The following is a 21,395-nucleotide window of genomic DNA, read 5'->3' on the forward strand; positions in this document are numbered from 1 at the left end:
TTATATAAAAAGTTATTAAGATTTCATACATTATTAATTTATTTATTTCTAATTTATTTCTAATCCCTTTAAAACATATTCGAACGTACTTATCTTTAATTTCTCTTCAATTCTCATCTGCTTTCTTAATCTTTCCCACTTGCACTAAAAAGTTGAAGATTCACGAATATTATTTTTCAGAGACGTTTTTCTATCACACATTCGTGTTATTTGATTTTTGTTTAGAGATAATTTTTATTTAATCGTACTCTCGCGCAAAACGAAAACAAAATGTTAAAAGTCGAGCTTTTTGTTTGCGACATTATACGAAATGATCTATTTTGCGCGTGTATACGCGAATGTGAGCGCGATGAAATATCTATACGGGCGCGCGAAGAATTTACGATCTCCTAAAGACAGGGTCGCTCTTTTTATTTTCGCATCTTTTATTTGTCTTCTTCCGCGGGCTGCGTTCGTCGCTTCTGTCACTTACAGCTCGTATAAATCCCGACGGAGCCGTAAAAGAATTCTCACGAAACTAAAGCGGCAAGTCCTCTTGCTGCCGATAGTTTCGCAATTTATTTCCTTACACTCTTTGTATTATGCCACGCACGTCGCGGCAAGCGACGCTGTATTAAGGACATAGTATAAAACGACGAATTTTTCAATTCCTTTGTTCGTCGTTAAGATCGAGAATTAATGCGTTCATGAAAGTTCTGTCTCTCAATATGAGACTTGATTGAGAAACAAATGCGGCAACGTAATTCTTGGGAGCAGCGTATTCGTAACATAATAAATATGATAAATTATTATAAAGATTATATTATAAATCTTTAACTTTAACAACAATCCTAATTTTTCTTTGCAAATCTTGAGCAAATTTTTTTTAGTTCCATACTTGGCGACTCGCTTAAAACAAAACAAACTGCAATTAGTCACTTGTATGAACTCAACACTCGTCAGGATTTCGATGTAAGCGATAAAATTCCGATCCTCTTTCGCGCTTAATGCAATCTATCAGTCGGTAAATCTGTTATTGGAGTAAAGGTAAATGGGCCCGAAACACCCGGTAGATAATCATGATTATCTGTCGCATCTTGATTACGTTTTATTGCACGCGTCGGATCAAAAGGCGGGACGAGACACGCGAGAAATAAACCGGACGACGGCGGTACCGAGCGACAGAATGCCGGATCGGTCATAGGAGATATTCGTTCCCCGGGGTTTGTTAGACCCGATGTCAGGGTACCACAGCGTTGAAACGAGCTGACATCTCGGACCCACCACCGGAGCGGAGCGTCATCCCCCTCGGCGCCCATGACGGCCACCATCACCACCACAACCGCACGATCTCGTCGTGTCTCTCCGCCGCTGACGCGAAAGAGACGTCACCGGCACTCACCCCTCGTCTTGTCGCCAACATCTACCGATGTCCGAAACATCCTGCCTTCACGTACCTCCGAAGATTCAAATGTCTTCCGTCAGCAAATTAACAACTCCGTGACGTTAGGAAGGGGGGATCGAATAGATGACCGATACATGACGAGCCGAGATTGAAAATATATTTCATTATGCTTCATTTACGTCCGACTTAAAAAAAAATGTATTATTTTATGCGTATGGCTGATTATTTCATAAATACAAAATAAAAAAGTGTACATAAAATAGAAAGCATGATGTCGCTTTTCTTGACTTTATGTCGTTATTTTTTATTTCGATGATATTGCGATTCTTTGAGATTGGTATAAAATTGTACTTGTATCACGTGCTTATCAGAGCGCGGAAATCCACGCAATCTTTAGACAAGCCGGTACCTCGATGATTTTAAGCCGCGTCTGTGAAGTTGGCCGATGTCAAAACCGATTCACAATGAAAAAAAGTCGTTGTCGCGCACAAAGAAGCACTTGGCGACAAAGCCAGAAACCCAACGAGCGACGGCTGCCTGTCAAGGGACAATCGGCGCCTCGCGTGACATCGAGTGTCCGGGCTGTTTGACCGTTTTTTGATTGACGTCAAACCGCAAATATCGTGCTGGCTGCGCCTCAATCGTTGCGATATATTTACGACGTGTGTCACCCGCGTCATTATTCGTGGAGATCGTTGTGCCGTGGAAATCGACACCACAATGAGCCCGCTTTTGTGGCGTGCCAAGCAGGCGCTTTGCGAAACTACCAGGCACTTCCATACCGCGACACTTCCTCCTCAGACTGATCTCGAAAGTGCTGGAAAGTTCTTCTAGACATATATATAAGTTGCCCCACTTCTGCATAAATTTTAATGACGGATTGTTTTTGCTTTTAGAGCTGACTTTTATGAAACGCTTCAAAGATATACGAATGGAGAGGCTGCCAATAAAAGCGGACTCTCGATTTAAATTCAAACGGACCTTGATTCCTCAAAATATAAAAATTGGAAACAAACGCACTGCTTTGGAAGCTATTTATTAGTCGAAATTAATTCAGTGTTGCTTTAAACGTTGGCGTTTCATCCGAAAGGATCGGACGGATAATGAAAGACACGCGAAGCGAGGACTCGCGACGTTTTATTGGCTCATGGTTGACAATGGGATTCCCAACACATTTTTGCACGGATACAGCGTCGCGCGATGTGATACGCGAATAGCATAAAAGGAACGTAGATATTATCCTTCATCCGTATATGCGCGGGCCCGCACAAAGGCGGACACGCGACGAGGGCTGGAAACGCGGCGCAAAGAGGAAGAAGCCCGGCATCGGATCGATGAAATTAGCATGAAGCGTGAAGAGCTCGAGGGTGGTCGATCTCTTAAAAAAGGTGTTGAATAGAGACGTCATAATATTGCTCTCACGTGACACCTTCGCGATGGTTGTCCGACGGGAAATCTTTTTCGCCGCGAAAATCAGCGGAGTACTATTTCCAGGAAATCGCGGCATAAAAACTGCTTGCGAAACATATCGTAAATTGTAGCGGTTAATATCTATTTTACGATATTCGCGGCTCTTTCTGGAGATTAAAACGAATTAATTTAGGATCTATAAGGAATATATAATCTTTATATTTATAAACATAAAAAAAATAATCTATATGATATACATCTCTTTATAGATATAACATATTATTATCATTTAATTTTCAACACAGGAAGAGTTTCTATGAAATTATTTACAGTTTATTATTTCTCGTATTCATGTTTTCTAAAAAGAAAGAAAATAACTTCTTCAACGTATTTAAGATTAATATACATATGTATACTTATAGGTCTAATATATAGGTCTAATATATTTTTTATAAGAATTTAGAAGAAATATAATCTGTATTTACAAATATAATAAATTGCTTATAAGGACATGTAAGTATTTAATCTATATTTATATAAGTAATATAATCTTTCCGGCAAAATAAAGTTCCCTCTTCTTTTCTTTCCCTTCAATCTTTTTGATTTTGTCTTTTTGCGTCCGAAAAAATTTCCGGGTGTGCCTCTCATTAAAATTTATTTGCTCAGAGCATAAGCTACTTATTTCTTATATTGTGACTTATATGTCTCGGTTGTGATGCGTAAAATCTGACTTCATCGAATGCACGTAACATTTTTTAATCGTGTATCGTGATATCATGGCGACGTTAAAGTGTAGAACGTATATACGCAATAGTGCGTGCGTTATCTTTTAACGTAAAGGGACTGGGTGCAAACGAAGAGCGCGGCTGCAATTTTTACGAGTGCTTATTCGCGGTAGTCGCGTATTTCCTGCCTGGGCTCGTTCATATGTATGTACGAGTCGAGGGTGTTAACCGTGAAGAGAGCGGAAGAACACGAAGGGCGCCACGACTTTCTCTTTTCCTCTCCCTATTCAGACTACTTCCGTTATCCTGGGGGTCCGAACGAGCCTGCTGTACAGCACGGCTTTATTATCGCGAAAACATCCTGGAAATAATGGCCGGGCGATTCGACACGCGTAATCAGCAGCACTTCATAAAACTTATTCAAAAGTCAAGTCGAGTACGCTTTGGAAGACACATAAATGCAGTCGCGAGTGCATTAATCCTAAATACGTTGAAGGGGTGTAACCCTTTTCTTTTTAGAGAACAAAAAGAACGCGAGAAATAATGAACTATAATAATTTCATGGAAATTCTTCTTAAAAATTAAATAACAATAATAAAGAGGATATCAAAAACATCAATTTTCTAAATTCATCACGTTCATGTTATTATATTAAGGAATAGAAAATTTCTCTCTCTGTGGCAAGAAATGTAAAACGTGATGAGGTTTTTTATGATTCTTCAAACGCATCGACGGCATCATAATCTTTTAAATGTCGTTAATAAATTTTCAAACGTCACGCTAATGTGTTACACAAACTAATTATATTTCCTGCTTGTATTCTTGAATGCTGACACGACGAGATTTTAAAGCGAAGAGTAGCACGATAAATTAAATCCGCGATAATCGGCTTTGAACGTGAATGCGGACGGAGATGGGCACCGTGAAAATCTATGGTCTCCATTGACACGGCGCGTTAATCGGGGCTTACACATTACTCGCGCATTATATATATATCTCTGCGCTTCCTATGCGCGTGTTTGATATTTGAAACGGAGGCTACGGGGGTGCGACGACACATCGGCACGTGCTGACGACATTCTCTGTGCATGTATAACGTATGCGCGAGCCGAAAGTGAGCAAAATGCCATAACCTGTCATTAAGTCACCCCTCTTGGTCGCACGTAGATCGAGGGATGCGATCGGTGGATGAGAGCATCGAAATCACGGGTTCTGAGCTTCCTGTATCAAAATGATAAGTGTATCATACTATATACCTTTCCCTCTGTGTGGCCACGATTTTAAACAAGATTTCTCTGATCGTATTGCAGCTTGGCTATTTTTTGCAGACGCCTAAAATGTAATTGTTACAATTTACTATATGTATAAATGTACTGTAGTCTTTGATTGAGTATTTTGTTGAGGATTTTTTTATGAAATAAAACAATGGCATATGTAATGTGTAGTAAATTCTTTTGATAAAGTTCTCAACATTCGTAAATCAAAGATTGCAGTAAATTGTAATAAGCACTAAAATAAAACATATGGGAATCGCGAAAATAGATGTAATATTCGAAATTTCTCTTTTCTCTTTTGGAATCGACGCCGCGACAATCGCCAGAGCACCGATGCTGGTTGTTGCAGGAAAGAAAGGCGCGCGATTTCTCGGCGATTATTCGCAATTACGATCGTGACCAATTCGGAGATCCGAAAAAGTGCGGTAACAGACGCGCCACGCGCCGATAGGTACCGGGGATCTAGTATAAATTCTGCAACCCTCTGCAATAGCGCGTACAAAGAGTCACCACCCCAGTTCGCGTGGGAAATTCGGCTGGGATCAGGATTGGAGACGAAGAAAAAAAAACTACGCGCGATAGAAAGAGAGAAACGTACAGGCTGACGTCTCTATTATGCGCGTTTGTGACAGACTAGCGGGCCCCAGTTAATTCGATCTGATAACTCGAAATATTCATGTCGCACCTTCGTTCGCTGGGGCGAATAATAGATCAGCGTGTGTGCTCTCTCGATTACAAATACTACAGCTTATCTCGTCATCTATCTTTTCATTTCATCTTATTATTTTACAAAAAAGTTGTAAAAAATTTCAGAGTTGCTCAATAGAAACGTGAGTTTAGATATATATTATATTTTATATACTTAATATATTGTATATAAAATTATATATATATAATTATTACGTAACAAGACTACATTTTTCCTCAAACACATTGCACCAGTTAAAAAATTCTGCATAGCTATAAGTCATTGTAAAGAAGATAAAAAGAAAAGTAACTCATCCAAAACCTAGAATGTTATTAAATACTTCAAATCCACCACTTCATGAAGAACGCAGTAATTTAAACTAGAATTTGTAATTAACAGTGGAAGATGCAATTATCATTACCTTTTAAATCAAAAGTTTGAGATATAGTGGAATAGCATAAAACGTGCGAACGAGGCGCGAAAGTATCCAAGCCAATTCCAGGCGACGGAGATGATTCCGCCCGGTGTATCGTTATCTCGCGAGCCATTATTCCAGAAGTTATCATAGTAGGTTTGATTTATCGCGTGAACCGCCAAGAAACTTGGTGCGGTCCCTAGCCCCACGTCGTGGATCGTATTCCAGCAGGGTGGCGGAATATTATCGGTGAAGAGGAAGAGAAGAGTAAGGTTAGCGCAATGTGAGACGTATGAAACGAATGAAAAATTAAATAGAATTGCATGTAACAAAAATTGTGATTATTAAAAATTGTGATCGCGAAGATTGTGAAAAAATGTGTACCTATTTTATGATAAAAAATAACAATTACATATGTATTAATTGCGATATATTACCGTATATAGAAGATTTGCTAATAAAAAATTCATTCGCGATTAAGTATATATATTTATGGGCGGTCATGTACGGCGTACCGAAAGCGAGAGGTTGGGAGAAAAGAGTCGAATGGTCGTGCGGGCAAGATACAAATTACATTTAAATAGAAGCCAAGAGGAACGCGCGGTATTCGCAATTTAAACAGAAAGAGCCGCAGAGAGAGTGAAACGGACCAGAGAGGGGAAGAGAATGGGGGAGAGGGAGGGAGAAAGAGAGAGAGAGGGGGGGGGCGGGGTAGCGTATTTCAAAATACGACGACGGCGGAAAAAGGACAGGAGGAACGAAAGGGAGAAAGAGGCACGGGATAAGAGAGTTGGTTGGAAGACAGAAGAGGAGGGTGTCTGATGCCACGTATAATCACAGCTTTTAATCTGGAACGGCCGAGGGCTTCTCTCTTTCTCTCGACGATATAAGGGCTACCTCGAAGGCGGTGAAGGGGTGGCGGCGACTCACCGCCGCCGGTAGCGCCCGTCCAAGAGGGGCACTCGGTATTTAGCAGCGCACCGGGGGTTCTCTCGGATAGCACGGGGGTGGCGTGGACGCCACGCGTCGCGCGTTATTGCCTCCTTTCGGACGAGTATGACGAACGAAGCACTAGCAGCACCAATCCCCCCTGGCTCCTCAGACTCTTGCGATCCATGACTGGCGAATGGTTAGTGAGGCACGGCAGGAAGGGAGGGATACCTCGGTTTCGCAGAGAGGTTGCCACGTGCGCCAACATTTAACAAACTTGCCACGCGTTCAAACCGGTGGTGACGAACGTTTAATGTAAAAACTAATGAAGGAAAGTAAACAATTGAAATAGGTAATTGTAACATCTTAAAGATCAAGTGGTTCCTTCGATTTTAATCCACGATATCGAAAAACAATAATTTTTGAGGAAATGGCAGTATTATAGATGTATTATAGATGCACATTTTTCACATTTCGTGAATCTTTAACGAATCGACGACGTATACCGCAGTACCGATCGAACGAAGAACCGATTCCGAACTGTCCGTACGATCTTGACAGTGAACGCGAAAGAGACGATGATCGATCAGATGGCGGATACGAGAAGCATGGCGCGTAAAGAGAGGCAGGGTGTAAAAGAACGATCAATGAATCTGGGGCCTTGCGGGGATATCGTGATTGCGCGTCGGTGACGTGGAGACAGGGAAAAGACGATGGCTTGAGTTGAGTAACGGGCGGTGAGACCGCGCACCAGTCTTTAAAAAAAAAGGGAACTCGGCCACTCGGAGGGAGATCTCAGCGTCCGATAGTCACCGCCGAGAGAACGACGCGGAAGACAATCAAGGCTGGGATCGAAGGCTGAAAGTCGATATCCTTCGGCCGCATCGGGCCGTGTGTAGTCCACGTACAACGAGCGTCGTTTACGAACGAAGCGACAACGACGATGACGGCAAACGCCCGGACTGGTAAGATCGCCGATCGCTCTGATCGGACGAGACAGCCGGTGCACGGTGGATGAACTCGAACAGCAATGGCTCGAGTACGGTATAGAGTTGCGAGAGTAGTCAGCGACTAAAATGACGTTAACTGCTTCAACAGAGTTATTCCCTGCGTCAGGGAATCCCTCCTTTTCAACCGTCATACATACATATTTCTGTCGTCGAGAATGAAACAGTCTTTTAACCTAACATTTATTGCATTGGCCCGCAACAAAATGTTATAAATAATACGATAGATTCTTGTTCCTTTTTGTAATTGTACATGACAGAGAGAAATAGAAATAAAATGATGCTGAGACGAGGGTATAATAAGATCCGTTTAAGAGAGCGTTTTAAATCACTTAGAAACTAGAGCTGATTGGTATTCTTGACGTTAATCCGGATATTTAATCTCTCCAAGTCCGTTAACATTTCTACAATTTCCTACAACCTTATCTGGAGACTTATTGAATTCTGAAAACACTTATATCGTCTGCTACTTCGCTAACTACTTTATTAAAGAGACATTAAACTTTTACAGAGTCACACATACCAACTGCTATTCCATTTGCTTTAGCGAGAGAAACATGATCGGTGATCACACTCTCATTTTAAAAATATACCGTCGTAAGATTTAACTCGTGATTGAATCGACATCTCCCGTGACGTCATATTGGGACGCGAACGGCGTTTAGCAGAGGGCAGCGAGCTACACGACTTCTCCGTGACAATGGCTACGTTCTCGATGGACGCGGTAAGTAACCGCAACAATGCCGGGGGGAGACAGCTTCGGGGACGGTGGTGGAAGAACCAAAGTAATGGATGGTTCCTGGAACCCGAGGCGAGTGAATTGTTGGCCCCTGCACGTCCGCCTTGGAGACACCCTCGCCTTGCCCCGGCCGCGTAAATCAATGCACCCCTTCGTACTCTCACGCGCGCCACCAATCCCCTCGGTCTCCTCGTCCTCCTCTTTCCTCCACCTACACCACTATCTACACCGCCGCCAACGTCGCCGTGGCCAACCCCTACTCTCTCTCCGGCCTCTACAATTCTCTCTCTCTCTCTCTCTCTCTCTCTCTCTCTCGCAACAGCGGCGGTCCTCTCTTCTTCGCTCTGGAGAAGGGTGAGTTAGAGGGTGTCGGAGACGTCCGGCTACTGCATTATGTATTTCTCACCGAGCCGCCACTAACTTCCACTCTTTTCCCTTCCCCTTGATTCCTCGTCCCTCAGGCGCTCCTTCTTTTCCCTTTCATCCCCCTTACCCGTTCTCCGTTCTTTCTCGGTGCTACCTTTCCGCGTTTCTCCTCCGACCGAGAACGAATCCTTCGCGTTGCTTAAGTCTTTTTTTCCTCGCGCGATCCGACGTTCCTTTTAATCACCCGACCCGTCGGCGTTGGCAGAGAGGTCGGTATCGCCACAGAATTAATTTCCTACGCCTATGGACTCGCGGTCGATCCTTCGTAACAAAATAAGATAAATGCGCGCGCGAAAATTCATTATAATTCAGTTTTCGTTTAATAAATAAGAATCAAGGAATTTATTTTTTCTTATCTCGTTCAATACTTTTTTTCGCTGATAGTATGAGTGATAACGCCGATTATTTGATCTCTTAAGCGTTGTTTCGCTCGCAACGTGACACAGCAAGCCACGCACGGTGGAGTACACTCAATCAAGAGCGTTCTGCGCTTTTCGAGTACGTATAGGTGGTGACGTGTACGTAACCAAGAGGGAGACTTGTCGCAGAGATGGTCACTCGCTTAAACAATCGTCCGATTCGCTCCAACACGTGGATACAGCGTGTAAACTCGATTCTCGGCCCGTCCGCCGGCGGTCGGTGACTATTAATTACAGGGACACGCTCGGCCACCGCTCGGGAAACCGTGCCATCCCACGCTCACCGTCTCTCCCATCCGTCCCCTCCTCCCCCGTCATCCCCGATTCTGTCGTGGTACCCGTGATTTTCCACCCTTGGGTCGGGGGAATGGGATACGAGGGCTGGCCGGCTAGCGGCCTATATATCGCGCGATTTCGCGTACCAAAAGGGTTGGGCGGCAGTGGCGGCGGCGGTGCGGCATTGACATCCAACCAAATCCCCTTTCCTCCCGCTCCCTGCCGGATCAGACTGCCTGGAACCAGCCGGAACGACGGTGCTGGCCACCTCGACAAATGTAATCTCGTCGGCGGCAGCGGCGCTCCTCTCGCTTGACAGCGGGTTCTCCGCGGATGACGAATGTTGTCATCGAAACGCACTTTCCCCCCAAAAAATGGACGCCAGATAAAATGAATCGACGGCATCGCGTAAAATTGCCGTGAGTTCGACAGTAAAAATTGTTCACAGAAATAAAAACTACGTTATATTACAACAAAGTGTAAATGTTGTCTTCGAACAAAATGATACCTGAATAATGTATCCGAAGTTGACATAATTCGTGCATATTTTTAAATACTTGTGGATACGCATTACCAGTTAATAATTAATTCCACTTCGATGTTATTCAAAGTATTATTGCTAAATAAACTCGTTTTCGCATTTTAATATCTATATTGTCAAAATACATTTCTATTCCTAATTATTTCAATGTTTGAAAATTGCAAATATATGCTGCTTTTCTCGCTTCTAAAAGCTGTAAGAATTTGGTTATAAGTAAGCAAAACACCGATTTCTTACGTCGTAAGAAAGAAAGATGCACGTGGTATAATATGGAGATGCTCGATGGGGGTGAGATGTCAACGTCAGCCCTCGATATGGACGCGCATGGCCGTGCTGGCCGGTTCAACGAATGTAATCTCGTCTTGCAGTGACGCTCCTGTGTTACGCTTCGAAAGAAAAAAGGGCTCCTTCGATTCCTCGAGAATGTATTTTGCGAATTTACTACGATTTAATAATCTTTTTTGGTCCAGTCTCTTTCATAATACCATTAATAATTTCGTATTTGTTAAATTTCTTAAAAATATGGAAAAAGTCTTATAGAAAGTGTAAAGAAATTTCCAAAAAGAGATAAACAGATCAAACGATCGATTTGCTATTTTCTCGAGAAATCAGTGGTGATTAAGAGCTACGACTTACGTCTCTCGAGTCGCGACATGTAATTCCTGTTCTCGAATGAGAACCGCTGTCGGCATCCCGGAGCCAGTGACGCGAGTAAACCAATAACGCGTCCGCCACGCCGGGTGCCAGATTCAAATCCGGCAGGGACCGAAACGGTATTCCACGACGAAACGGATAGCGGGGCTCCGCAGGACATTTCGAATCCGTCTCCGCGTCCTGCGGGCTTTACTGGTTTGTCGAGCCATTGGCTCGATTCGGCAATTCCGCGCGCGTTCGACTTTCCCGCGAAAGAGGACGAACGCGATCGGTCGTTTACACAATTTCGTACATGCAAAACTGTTGCTCCTGATGCATAATCTATTTAATCTAGCCATTGCAACACTCGCGGCGCGGCGGAGGAAAAAGCGAACGACATTTTCTGTAGATTGTTGAAGATTCGATAACGACCGAAAGTATCGTCGAGTAAAATCCTAAAAATTTATCGTTAACTTAAAAAAAAATGGATTTAAATAACTACTATGAAAAATAAAATATTATAGATATTGTTAAAATCGTAGATATATCGCGAACACATAGACAAAAAATTATTCATGTAACAACAAGGCCTAGGCCGTACCTAATGTTTATCACAATAAAAAATTTTGTCGTGGCGGATAACAGATTAATAAAGCACCTTCAATATATGCATAAGCAAAGAAATAAAATTTTAGAAGATTCCTAAAATCTTATTAACGTAATAGATCCGTGTAATAGATATCTCGCGCGACACATTGCCAACTCATGTCTCGGTAATGTTGCGCTGTAACGATCGGCAAAGAGCTGAGTGCAAGTAGAAAGTTTAAGCCACGCGAAGCGTATACGTTTCCCGATTTTGCCTAACTGAATCGGACAAGGTATATATACCGAGTAAAGTTGTTAGGGCAAGGTGAAGAAGTCCGCAACAGGGCAAGCCTCGTTTCGGCGTCTTCGCGAAGGAAGCGGAAGGAAGAGGAAGAGACTTGCCAGAGGAAGGAGACCGAGAAATACGCTCGTTCCATAGGGTGTACGAAGCGTATCCAATTTGATGGCATTACAATAACGGGGGTAATGTCTGAGAATAATGAAATTTCCCCCAATCACCACGACTCGTCTAGAATAAGTTCCTTCGTTCCGTTCGTATCTTCTCTCATTCTCATTCTCTCTCTCTCTCTCTCTCTCTCTCTTTCTCCTTTTCCTTTTTTCCCCTCCCCTCTTCATCGAACTGAGGTCTTCCATCGTCTACCACACGCACACGGATGGACATGTATAGGAGGACCAGAGAAAATGAGTAGAAACGTTTTCGAATCAATCCCGTTCGCGAGTTATTTCGCTCCCCATCGGAGAAAAGTCAAGGGATTCTCGAGTACTTCCGTTCAAGAAATGGATTCTGGTCAAAAGTTTTTGAATGTGACGACAGTTACGAAAATTCTATGCACTCCTGCGATATTACGATATTACGTGAAACGCGATAAAAACTCGGAACTATCGTGGTGAATTTTTTTCAAAATTCTTCTAACTTCAAGAAATGCATTTCAGAAAAATTGTACGTAATTAAATAGTATAAGTAGTGTAAAAGAAAATTTGTATTATACATGTAGTATATTGTAAGTGTTGTAAAAATAAACGTACATTTACTTTTCAGAAAATATAAAGATATTGATTTTATTTAAATTATCACACGAATGCAAAGAGTTAATTTTTTTATTATATCTTTTAGGTAATATAAGTCATTGAATCTTATCCATTCTTACGCATGTTAATGCTATTGCAATGAAACGTTAACCCACTTTTAAATAAAAAAGTACGAAGTATCGAGAAACTTTGAACGCAGGATCGGAATTCTTTTTGACCGCTCGTCGTTTCGTTCGTTCGACGCCTCGTTCCGCCTCAACGTGGGCGCAATAATTCTCGAGCGAACTGTACGTAATGGAATATTACACGGGCCATTAAAGAAACGTTAATCTTGCCCACAACAAGTTCAGAAGCGCTCGCAGGATGTTCAAACGCGGCCGGGATTACGCGCCGGCTTTGATCCTCCAACGCCCCGAAGGCGCGCACCGGAGTCCGCAGCCTCCTGTAATTTGTTAAAACGCGAAATTCTGTGACGTCGCTGTTTGTGTCGGCGTTTCGTACCGCTTAAAAGTCACGCGGCTTCTTTAACGACTTGCCATAAAACATACTTGCTATTTAATATTAAATCGATCATTTTTTCTATCACTTTTCATTAAATTTTCTTTTTACATAAATAATCGAAAAAATTGCAATTCCGGAATAGACGGATTAGATATAAATATCTCAAAAATATATCGATGCGATAGACGTGTCGATATGCAGAAACATTCCAGAATTACAAAATTAAATATTACATTTATATAATAACAATAATAAAAAATAAGAATAAAGAAAATAACAATCTAAAACTACATAAGAAGCAGAAAGCAAAATTGAGAAAGAAATTTTTTCTTTTTTAGAAAGTTTTATAAATTAAATAGCTTGCTAATTTCTTCTAATTTTTTCCTTCTATTCATTAATTCATTGTCTTCTTTGCTATATTCTTTAAAGCGGCCACAAAAACAATCAATTTATATTCAACAATACTTTTGTATTATATTATGGTCAAAGTCAAATATTAGATTATGGAAGATTTTCTTTCATAATGATAAAGTTATATCGCGACTTTTGCACATTGCTTCAAACGGAACAGTCTAACTTTCTCGATGTGGGTACTAACATTTTCGGGAAGAAGGAACGTACTACAGAGAAAAAGCAGCAGATAAACTCTCGACGGCTTTCTTTCACGGATAAGAGCGAGCTTTTGACATTTTTTCTCACGTCGATATGAATGCTCTCTCGGTTCTACCGTCATCCTTTCTCTTCTCCTTACTCCCCCAACCAGAGACTTTCTTCCGTAGCCTCTCCACGAGGGTGACTCGTGTACACCTCGGCGCTATTACGAAGGCGCGAGGGAGCAAGCTTCGGGAAGGGAAGACGAGACGAGGACGAAGGAGACGCGGCAGGAGACGAGAAGAGGTGGCGCAGGGCGACGTGGGAGAGGGCGGGAGGGAGGTAGAATTTAGCGACCCTCTTTCGCTTTTTACCCTAAGCGAGTCGAGAGCCCCTTAGCCACCGTTTATTGGACGCATGCAAATATCCATGGCAACGGCGGTACCGCGCCGTATACGGGAAGAACCAACCCCGCCGTCGAGAACGCCGAACGTGCCGGTATACACGAGGATGGGGAGGTCCTTTCCTCCAGGTCGGAGAAGGAAAAATAAAAAAAAAGAGATGTTAGAGAATTTCCTTTTGATCCGCGCATCGCCCTTCTTCGAGCAATCTCTTAATTGATTCTGCAAGAATCGGTATTCCTTCTCGGTCTGGATGCTTCTTCGGCTGTTATCATATGTGATCCAAGTCGCCTATGGAATTCCTAGTTAAGGATCTAAGAGTTATCTTCGAATTTACTTTCTTAACAAAATTGTTATTAATATAAGTTATAGTATTAATATTCAGATTACTTCTACAGATAACTTCTCAGCTATAAACAATTAAAAATCAAAGGGTTGAATCTCAGAGTGAATAAAAAAACTTTATTTGTCATCCACTTTCCCGCGAATTTACTTCGCTTCTCTTCAGATTCCTTTATTGTCCTAACAAAAATTAACAACTCTATGCTCGCGAAGTGTGTATGAAAAAAATTTATTCAAACTATTATGATGTAGGTATCCGAAGATGGTTAAGATACGAGTATTATCGATTATCTGCTGTCCATGTTAGTACGTTATAACTGATCAGAGGCATGATACTTTAATGATGGGCTCTCTATCAGCCCACGTGGAGCACGATCGCGAGACCGGAAGAGCGACTCGCGTTGGGGGAGCAACGGCTCGTCGGGGCGGAACCGGTTAACGCCAAATCGTCCGTCATTCGTTTGCGCGATTAACCGCCTCGTGTTAACAACATCAGCCGCGCCGCGACAAGGGGAGGAGTTTATACGTCGTCCTGGCCGCGCGCGCCCGTCCGAGTCCATCGGCTCGCATAAACATCCTCGGTACAACCAACCGCCACCCCACGGAAAACTGATTTCCATCCCCCCATCTCACGACTCCTGCTATCTATGTAAATGTAGTCCTGTTTTGTGTGAGTAGACAAAGCCCCCGTTGACAATACGCCTGCGCGTTTACAACCTCCACCCGCCGAGCTGAAAGTCAGGCTCCATTACGGCTGTTTTGCGACGCGCTTTGTATTGTTGTCGCCGCCACCACCGCCACCGCCGCCGACGCCGACACCGAGCGATACTGATTCTCCACGAAAATTTCTGACATTTTCGTCAGGTTGTAATCAATTAACAAGCACAAGCTTCAACCATAGATTAATTAACCTTTAATACTTGATCTTCATTTACTGTCTCCGGTATTTGTGACTGACATAAAAAATAATGCGCGCTTTTATTAAATTTATGTACACGGTTTATTACCTTTTTCATAGTAAATTTAGCAAATCAGTAAAATTTCGACAGTAAAATAGTCTTGAAGAAAGAAACCGATCTTATCTTTTATTATAAAAAATTAATTTTTAAAATTTGTTTACCAAGATAATAGCTATATGTTTTTTCACTTTCAATTATTCTTGCGTAATGATTATCATGAACCAATTAATTTATCTGTCTATTAATTGTAATAATGATAGCAGAGTGATCACCTATTGGTCATTATACAGATCATTTCCATTAGTCGACGAGTAACGGTAAGAGAAATCATTGAATGGAATGTAGGCTGCACTTACGCTCGGAATGTTGTCGTTCGTGCACACGCCCTCCTGCAACAAGCGATCTCGGATCTCCCACGCGAAGATGGACGGGCACTCACTTTTGTAGAGCGAGATCTTGCTGACAACCTCCGCCGTTGCTACGCGCGGTTTGCTGCCGCCGATGGCCCTGGGCCTTATAGATCCGGTCTCATAGTACCTACAACAATAATAATTTGCGGTACAATGCGGTAGGAAGTAGAAATACATATTGAGAATGAAACACTATCCTATCCCTCTAAGCATGTTATTCGACTAATAAAAGAGTTGAGATTTATCATTATATCTTGATTGCCTCTTATGCAACAGTTGTTGAATATAGTCAAATATATAATTCTTACGACTCATAAAATTTATAAAAGCTATCTACATATCTACCCGATTTACGCAAGATAAGTAGACGGACATGCGATTTCGCGTTTCGTGCAAAGTTATGTGTGATTAAGATTAGTTTCTTGATTGAGACGGTATGTTCAATCCGTTTAAGTTAGGGGGTACAGTGATTAATGACGACGAAAACGCGTCACCGGACGGAGCAAGCAATACTGCAACCAACCTGCCGAGGATCTTGGAGACACAGCCGTTGCTGACCTGCAATATCCTCGAGATGTCACATGGCCGCGCGCCCGAATGCGCCAGCTCGACGATCTTTTGCCGCGTCGAGTCCGGAAGCGGCCGACCGCCGACGAAGACACCACCCAGCTGGTTCACCCCGCTGTGCCCTGTAAACGACGAAAGTTGTATGGTTATTCTTCATTTAACGGTTTCGAGAACTAGGTAACAATAAATTACGGTGCAATAAGTTATGATAACAACAAATTGTCTTTCTTCCGAATGATCGTCTCTTCTTTTGATTTCTCTTTTTCCCAGTTCTCTCTCTCTCTCTCTCTCTCTCTCTCTCTCTCTCTCTCTTCAAGCGCACGACGTTCACGTAAGGGGTGTGGAAAATTCAAACGCTCCACCGCCTCCGGAGACTTTTTCGCATTTCGGCGAACAATACCGCTGTCGCCATAGATCATGTATTTTCCCTCCTCTCGTCCGCGGAGACTCACCCCGGAAACCCGTGAGGAGAGAAGAAGACCGCGGTCGGCTCTTTCTTTCTTTTCCGATTCGGCGAAGGGAAACGGGGGACGAGTGCAGGGGGTTGGCCGCGAGCGTCGTAACGTCAGCGAATCCCATCGTAGATAATCTTCGACTCATTGTGCCAGTGACAAGGCAGGCACACACGCCGGTGCGGGACACTTGAGAGAAACGCCAGGGTGGTGTGTTCCCTCGCGCAGATATTTTATATTCCCGCGATTGTCGCGCGCGAAAGCCGTATCCCAAGATGACACTCGGAATGGAGCGCCACGCCTTAATTTTTCTCGAGTAGAGAGTCTACCGTCCTCAAGGAAAAAGTAAGATTTGAAAATAAACTATAGGAAATAGATAAATGTTACTATGTACACACGCGGTAACACGGATGATAGACATAAAAACGCATATGTCTCACGAAATTCTGTACATATAGCTGTAAAAAAATTTAGTTTTTAAGTATGCAAAATGTTTATATCATTTAGAATTTAATGAAAAGAGTCCCTCCAACACCCACTCATTTAATTGTAATTGGATTACACGTTAATATAATGGGAGATTATATTAACTGTCGTCTTCAAAGAGAAGGTATAATTTGAAAATAAAATATAAGAAACAGATATATGCTAGTATAGTAATATGCATGGCAGATAAATATAAGAATGCATGTGAGAAATTTTTATGTGTGTATATAAGATGCGTATTATATTATTTAATGTGTTACATTATTTAGATTAATTTAGAATAAAATGAAAATAATCTCTTGAACATCTCACTTTATTGAATTTGAATTGCATATTAATATTAAAGCAGAATAACTAGTTATCGGTACAATTTAAAATTGTGATAATTTTTATAATTTCATAATTAGAATCACAATTTTAATTTCTATATGTTGTTATATATGTATAATTTATTTAAAAAATATATTTTCTTGAATTTTAATAGTAGGTAGTAATTGACAAGTACGGAACACGAAAGACCATTCTCAGCTATATGACAACACCGACTGGAGACGATAAAACAGAATGAAGTATATTGAGCGCGGATGTAGCTTTCGATCGCGAGGAGAAGGTACGTTAGGGAAGGCAACATCGGTTTGTCAAAAATTTCTCGTTGACGCTAATTCGGCGTATCGGCCGGCACACACCCGGAGGGTTATAAGGGAGATTTACGAGCGTGCGCGAGATCGACGAAAAGGGGGCTCACGGTCGATTGACTTTCGAAAATGGGCCTGGCGCGAGAATCGCGAGCCATTTCTCGCGTATATATCTACGCGCGCCCGTCGTGAATGGGCCCTTCCACGTTCGAAAGAGAATCTATTTCACACGTGCGCACATGCACACGCACACACACGCGCGTATATGTAAACATACGTATAACCCATTATAGTTAACAAACGCGTTTTTTAGTAAGAGAGAGTAGCCACTTGTTCCGCTGCTCTATTAGATCCGCGTAAAACGGACGTAAGGAACACGGAAGCGGTGAAAGCAGTGAAATTCTCGCTCAGTTGGGAGGAATCCGCCGATAATGCCACGCGGGGCTCGCAAATCGGCGGGTAAAAAGCAGAGCAGTGAATTAAAGAAACAAATGGAGTCTGAAAAGGAGGGCGAGCGCCGCGCCGCGTCGGCCAAGGGGGTGGCGAGGGAACGCGAGCAAATTGTTAAACGCGCTTCTCGAATGCCGGCTCTTAACGAGCGATAATAACTCGCGCAAATAACTGGCGCGTCTTTAGAGGGCTAGTTTCTGCTTTCTCTCCCCTCCCCCACCCCCTCCCCAACTCTCTCGCGTCGTCCGCCTGGCCATTGTGTGCGCGAGCACGAGGAACACCGGGGAATTACAGTTAGCTTGCTCGTCGTCTCGCCGCGAATTCTGAAGGGGTGTGCGTGTGTGCTCGTCCGTATTAGAGCCGGTACAACGGCAGGGGCGCGCGATACTTACACCTTTAGGCAACGGGTATTAACCGCGCGCGCGACCAAGGGGTGCACTCGAGTGGGCATTCGGAACCCAGAGGACGTGTTTTGATATTGTAACGTTTGTATTAAATATCAAGTCGGAAGGGTGCCGCGCCTGCCTGCGCCTCGGCGCCGTTTATTAGGACTTCATTAGCCGTCCCTTGATCCCTTCTCGCTTTCTGGCCCCAGCACCCTTTTCCGTGATGCATCATCGATCGCGCGTGGAATTTTTCCGGACCGTTTTCCATAGATCTCCGAAGGGACGTTGTTATTAGATCGTACATGTCTAGTATTAATTTTACTAAAATATTTCTCGCTATCAACGCATAAACATTATTAAAAACCGCAGTGCGCGGAAGAGATATGAAAATGCTCATACATTACGAAATAATACGTGATAATTTTCATAAGCCACTTTTTCCCTCGGCGCTTTTAAAATATCAAATTAGATTTTTACATAAAAAAGTACGTAGAAGAATTGCGGCAACAGATCGTTGTTAAAGTGTTTTTCCATCCATTATACATTTGTGAAAAAAAAGCGACGTTAGCCCTAGTACATGTCTATATAACAATTAGGCAGAAATAGATGGCAACCGAAATTGTGTATCGTACTATCTTATCTTAATTGGTGTATGTACGTATGGAAACTATGATGATGATGAAGATCAAGGACGCGTTCGTTCTGTGCTAATAAATTCAACGCCAGTGAGTCTCTACCAACTCATTATAATGTACAATACGCAGGTGTTTTTTTTGTTGAAAAGATAGCCTTTTATGCTTACACAATGACGCGTAGCAGTATAATTTTTGTAGTACTCGCACGTTTTACGTTTGCTTTATGCTGTGTACGAAAAGAAGAAGTACAATTTTCTAACATTGTTAGAAAATCTAATCGCGAGTGGTCAGTGAGCTTCGCTAATCGAAGATCGATGAGCGAAGTGTTTTCAAACGCGCACAGATAGTTTGGTACTTTTGGCAGGGCGCGTAGCCGCGAAAAAATGGGGAAGCTCGTTTACAAACGGGCAACAGAGCCTCGCTGACGCGACGGCTCAGACAGCACATTCATCATCCGTCCGACTTCTTCCACCCCGTCCGACTTATATAGCCGGCCTCTCCTTTCCCTTCTTGTTCTCCATCGGGGTGGTCCTCCTCTCGGCATCGTGACGTAATCAATTACGACGAGCACCGGCTCGCCGGAGGTTGCCGGCCTCTTCCACGCGAGACTTGCTCCGTCCTGATTTCTCATAATAGAATAAAGTATTCGCTATTCTATTTTGATTTGTCCTGACTCACTCAAATGGTTCATTACTTTATCACTTCTCTTTTTTACATCTTGTACCAGCGTGATCTTCACTTTACCTATCTTCACATACCATCTCAAAAATAATCTAACATATCTTTTTTCTGTTATAAATTTCTAAGGAAATGTTCATATAAAAGTTCCATATTATAAAGTAAATTATACTTTTCATACTACTAAGCTTTTCTTAATAAATAAATCACTATACACTGTTATATTTATGGTGTCAAATTATACTCAATTCGAATCATTTTTTATCCTATAGGTCGCCACTGCTCCTACTCGATATGTTATGTCGTTAATTTAACTAAACCCATGAAGGTAAAATAATACTGTTTTGGTTAAAATAATTAAATTTTGACACACATGATAGTTAAAAATAACAAAATGTTATTTCACTCAAAATATTGATTTAAATTTTATTCTGTAATATTTAATAGTTTAAGTTATTTAAATTCACATAATTTTATTATGTTATTAATACTAAAGAAAGTGTAAAAAATATGTTTAATAACCCGAAAGTAAAAAATTCATCTTTCTATCGTGCATAAAAGTACGTGTTCAATATAGAATTTTTCGAGTAGATCGAATAAGCTCAATATAAAGGAGTTTTGAGACTTAAACCGCAATAGTTTTAAAGTCAAATTTGGAACGTTTCCCATCCATTTAACGCAACGATTTGTGTATCAATGACACGGATCGATCGAATTTGGTTCGACGTGGAAACACCATTCGCCGGTCCGCGAGTTCCTCCATCGTAGCCATTGTCGCGGGTCATTGTGCATCATTGTATCAAGTTCCGCAGAAGTTGGAGCGGAGTTGAGAACAAGCGGCAGTCTATCGGTGCGGTCGGTATAGTGCCCTTCAAAGTGCGACGGCAAACGCTTACGGGCGGCAGTTAAAATCGGTTCAACCTAGGAGCGCTGTTGGTGGTGCCCGCGCGCCAAGGCGTCTCAATCATCTCCGCAGAGATGCACTTCCGGGGGATGAATGAACGGTGGGGAGGGGAGGAAGCGCGGAACACCCTTCGAATCGTTTCAGGCTCCTCAACTTTGAGGAGAAAGGTGTCGAGGGATGGCCACTCGAGCTCGAGTGTTTCGCGCTCGGCATGATGTTTCGCCACCATCGAGAGTGATCGCTCAAGAGGATGAAGAAACGGAATATCTACTCGATCACGTCCAAGTGTCATTTTACGCCAATTCAGAGACTACTTACGCAGATTGTCACAGACTAACCCTCGGACTGCAGACCCAATTTTCGCTTATAATAAGATTGAATCAATGTCAGAATGTTAGAAAGAGCTTTGTTGCAATTTCTATAATCACTGTTCTGACTGTTCAATGATTTATTAAAATCTTTTTACATTTTTCTCTAAAATCAATATTTTGTACCT

The 21,395-nt window shown here is 42.4% G+C and overlaps 1 protein-coding gene across 3 annotated transcripts in view; it reads right to left on the reverse strand.

Annotated features, from left to right (window-relative positions):
* The window catches only part of LOC112454424 (paired box protein Pax-6-like), a 94,851-nt gene that overhangs the window by 35,311 nt on the left and 38,145 nt on the right, over window positions 1-21,395 (reverse strand). For 2 of the 3 annotated variants that reach the window (XM_025015808.1, XM_025015805.1), the window contains 2 exons: window positions 16,230-16,395; window positions 15,653-15,836 (listed from right to left, as the gene is read on the reverse strand). In XM_025015808.1, coding sequence (XP_024871576.1) covers window positions 15,653-15,836; window positions 16,230-16,395 — 350 coding nt within the window. The remainder of the gene's footprint in view (window positions 1-15,652; window positions 15,837-16,229; window positions 16,396-21,395) is intronic. The other variant, XM_025015809.1, reaches the window with a different exon arrangement.

Source organism: Temnothorax curvispinosus, unplaced genomic scaffold (assembly GCF_003070985.1).
Source record: "Temnothorax curvispinosus isolate PA1 unplaced genomic scaffold, ASM307098v1 QBEX01005067.1, whole genome shotgun sequence".
NCBI lineage: Eukaryota > Metazoa > Arthropoda > Insecta > Hymenoptera > Formicidae > Temnothorax > Temnothorax curvispinosus.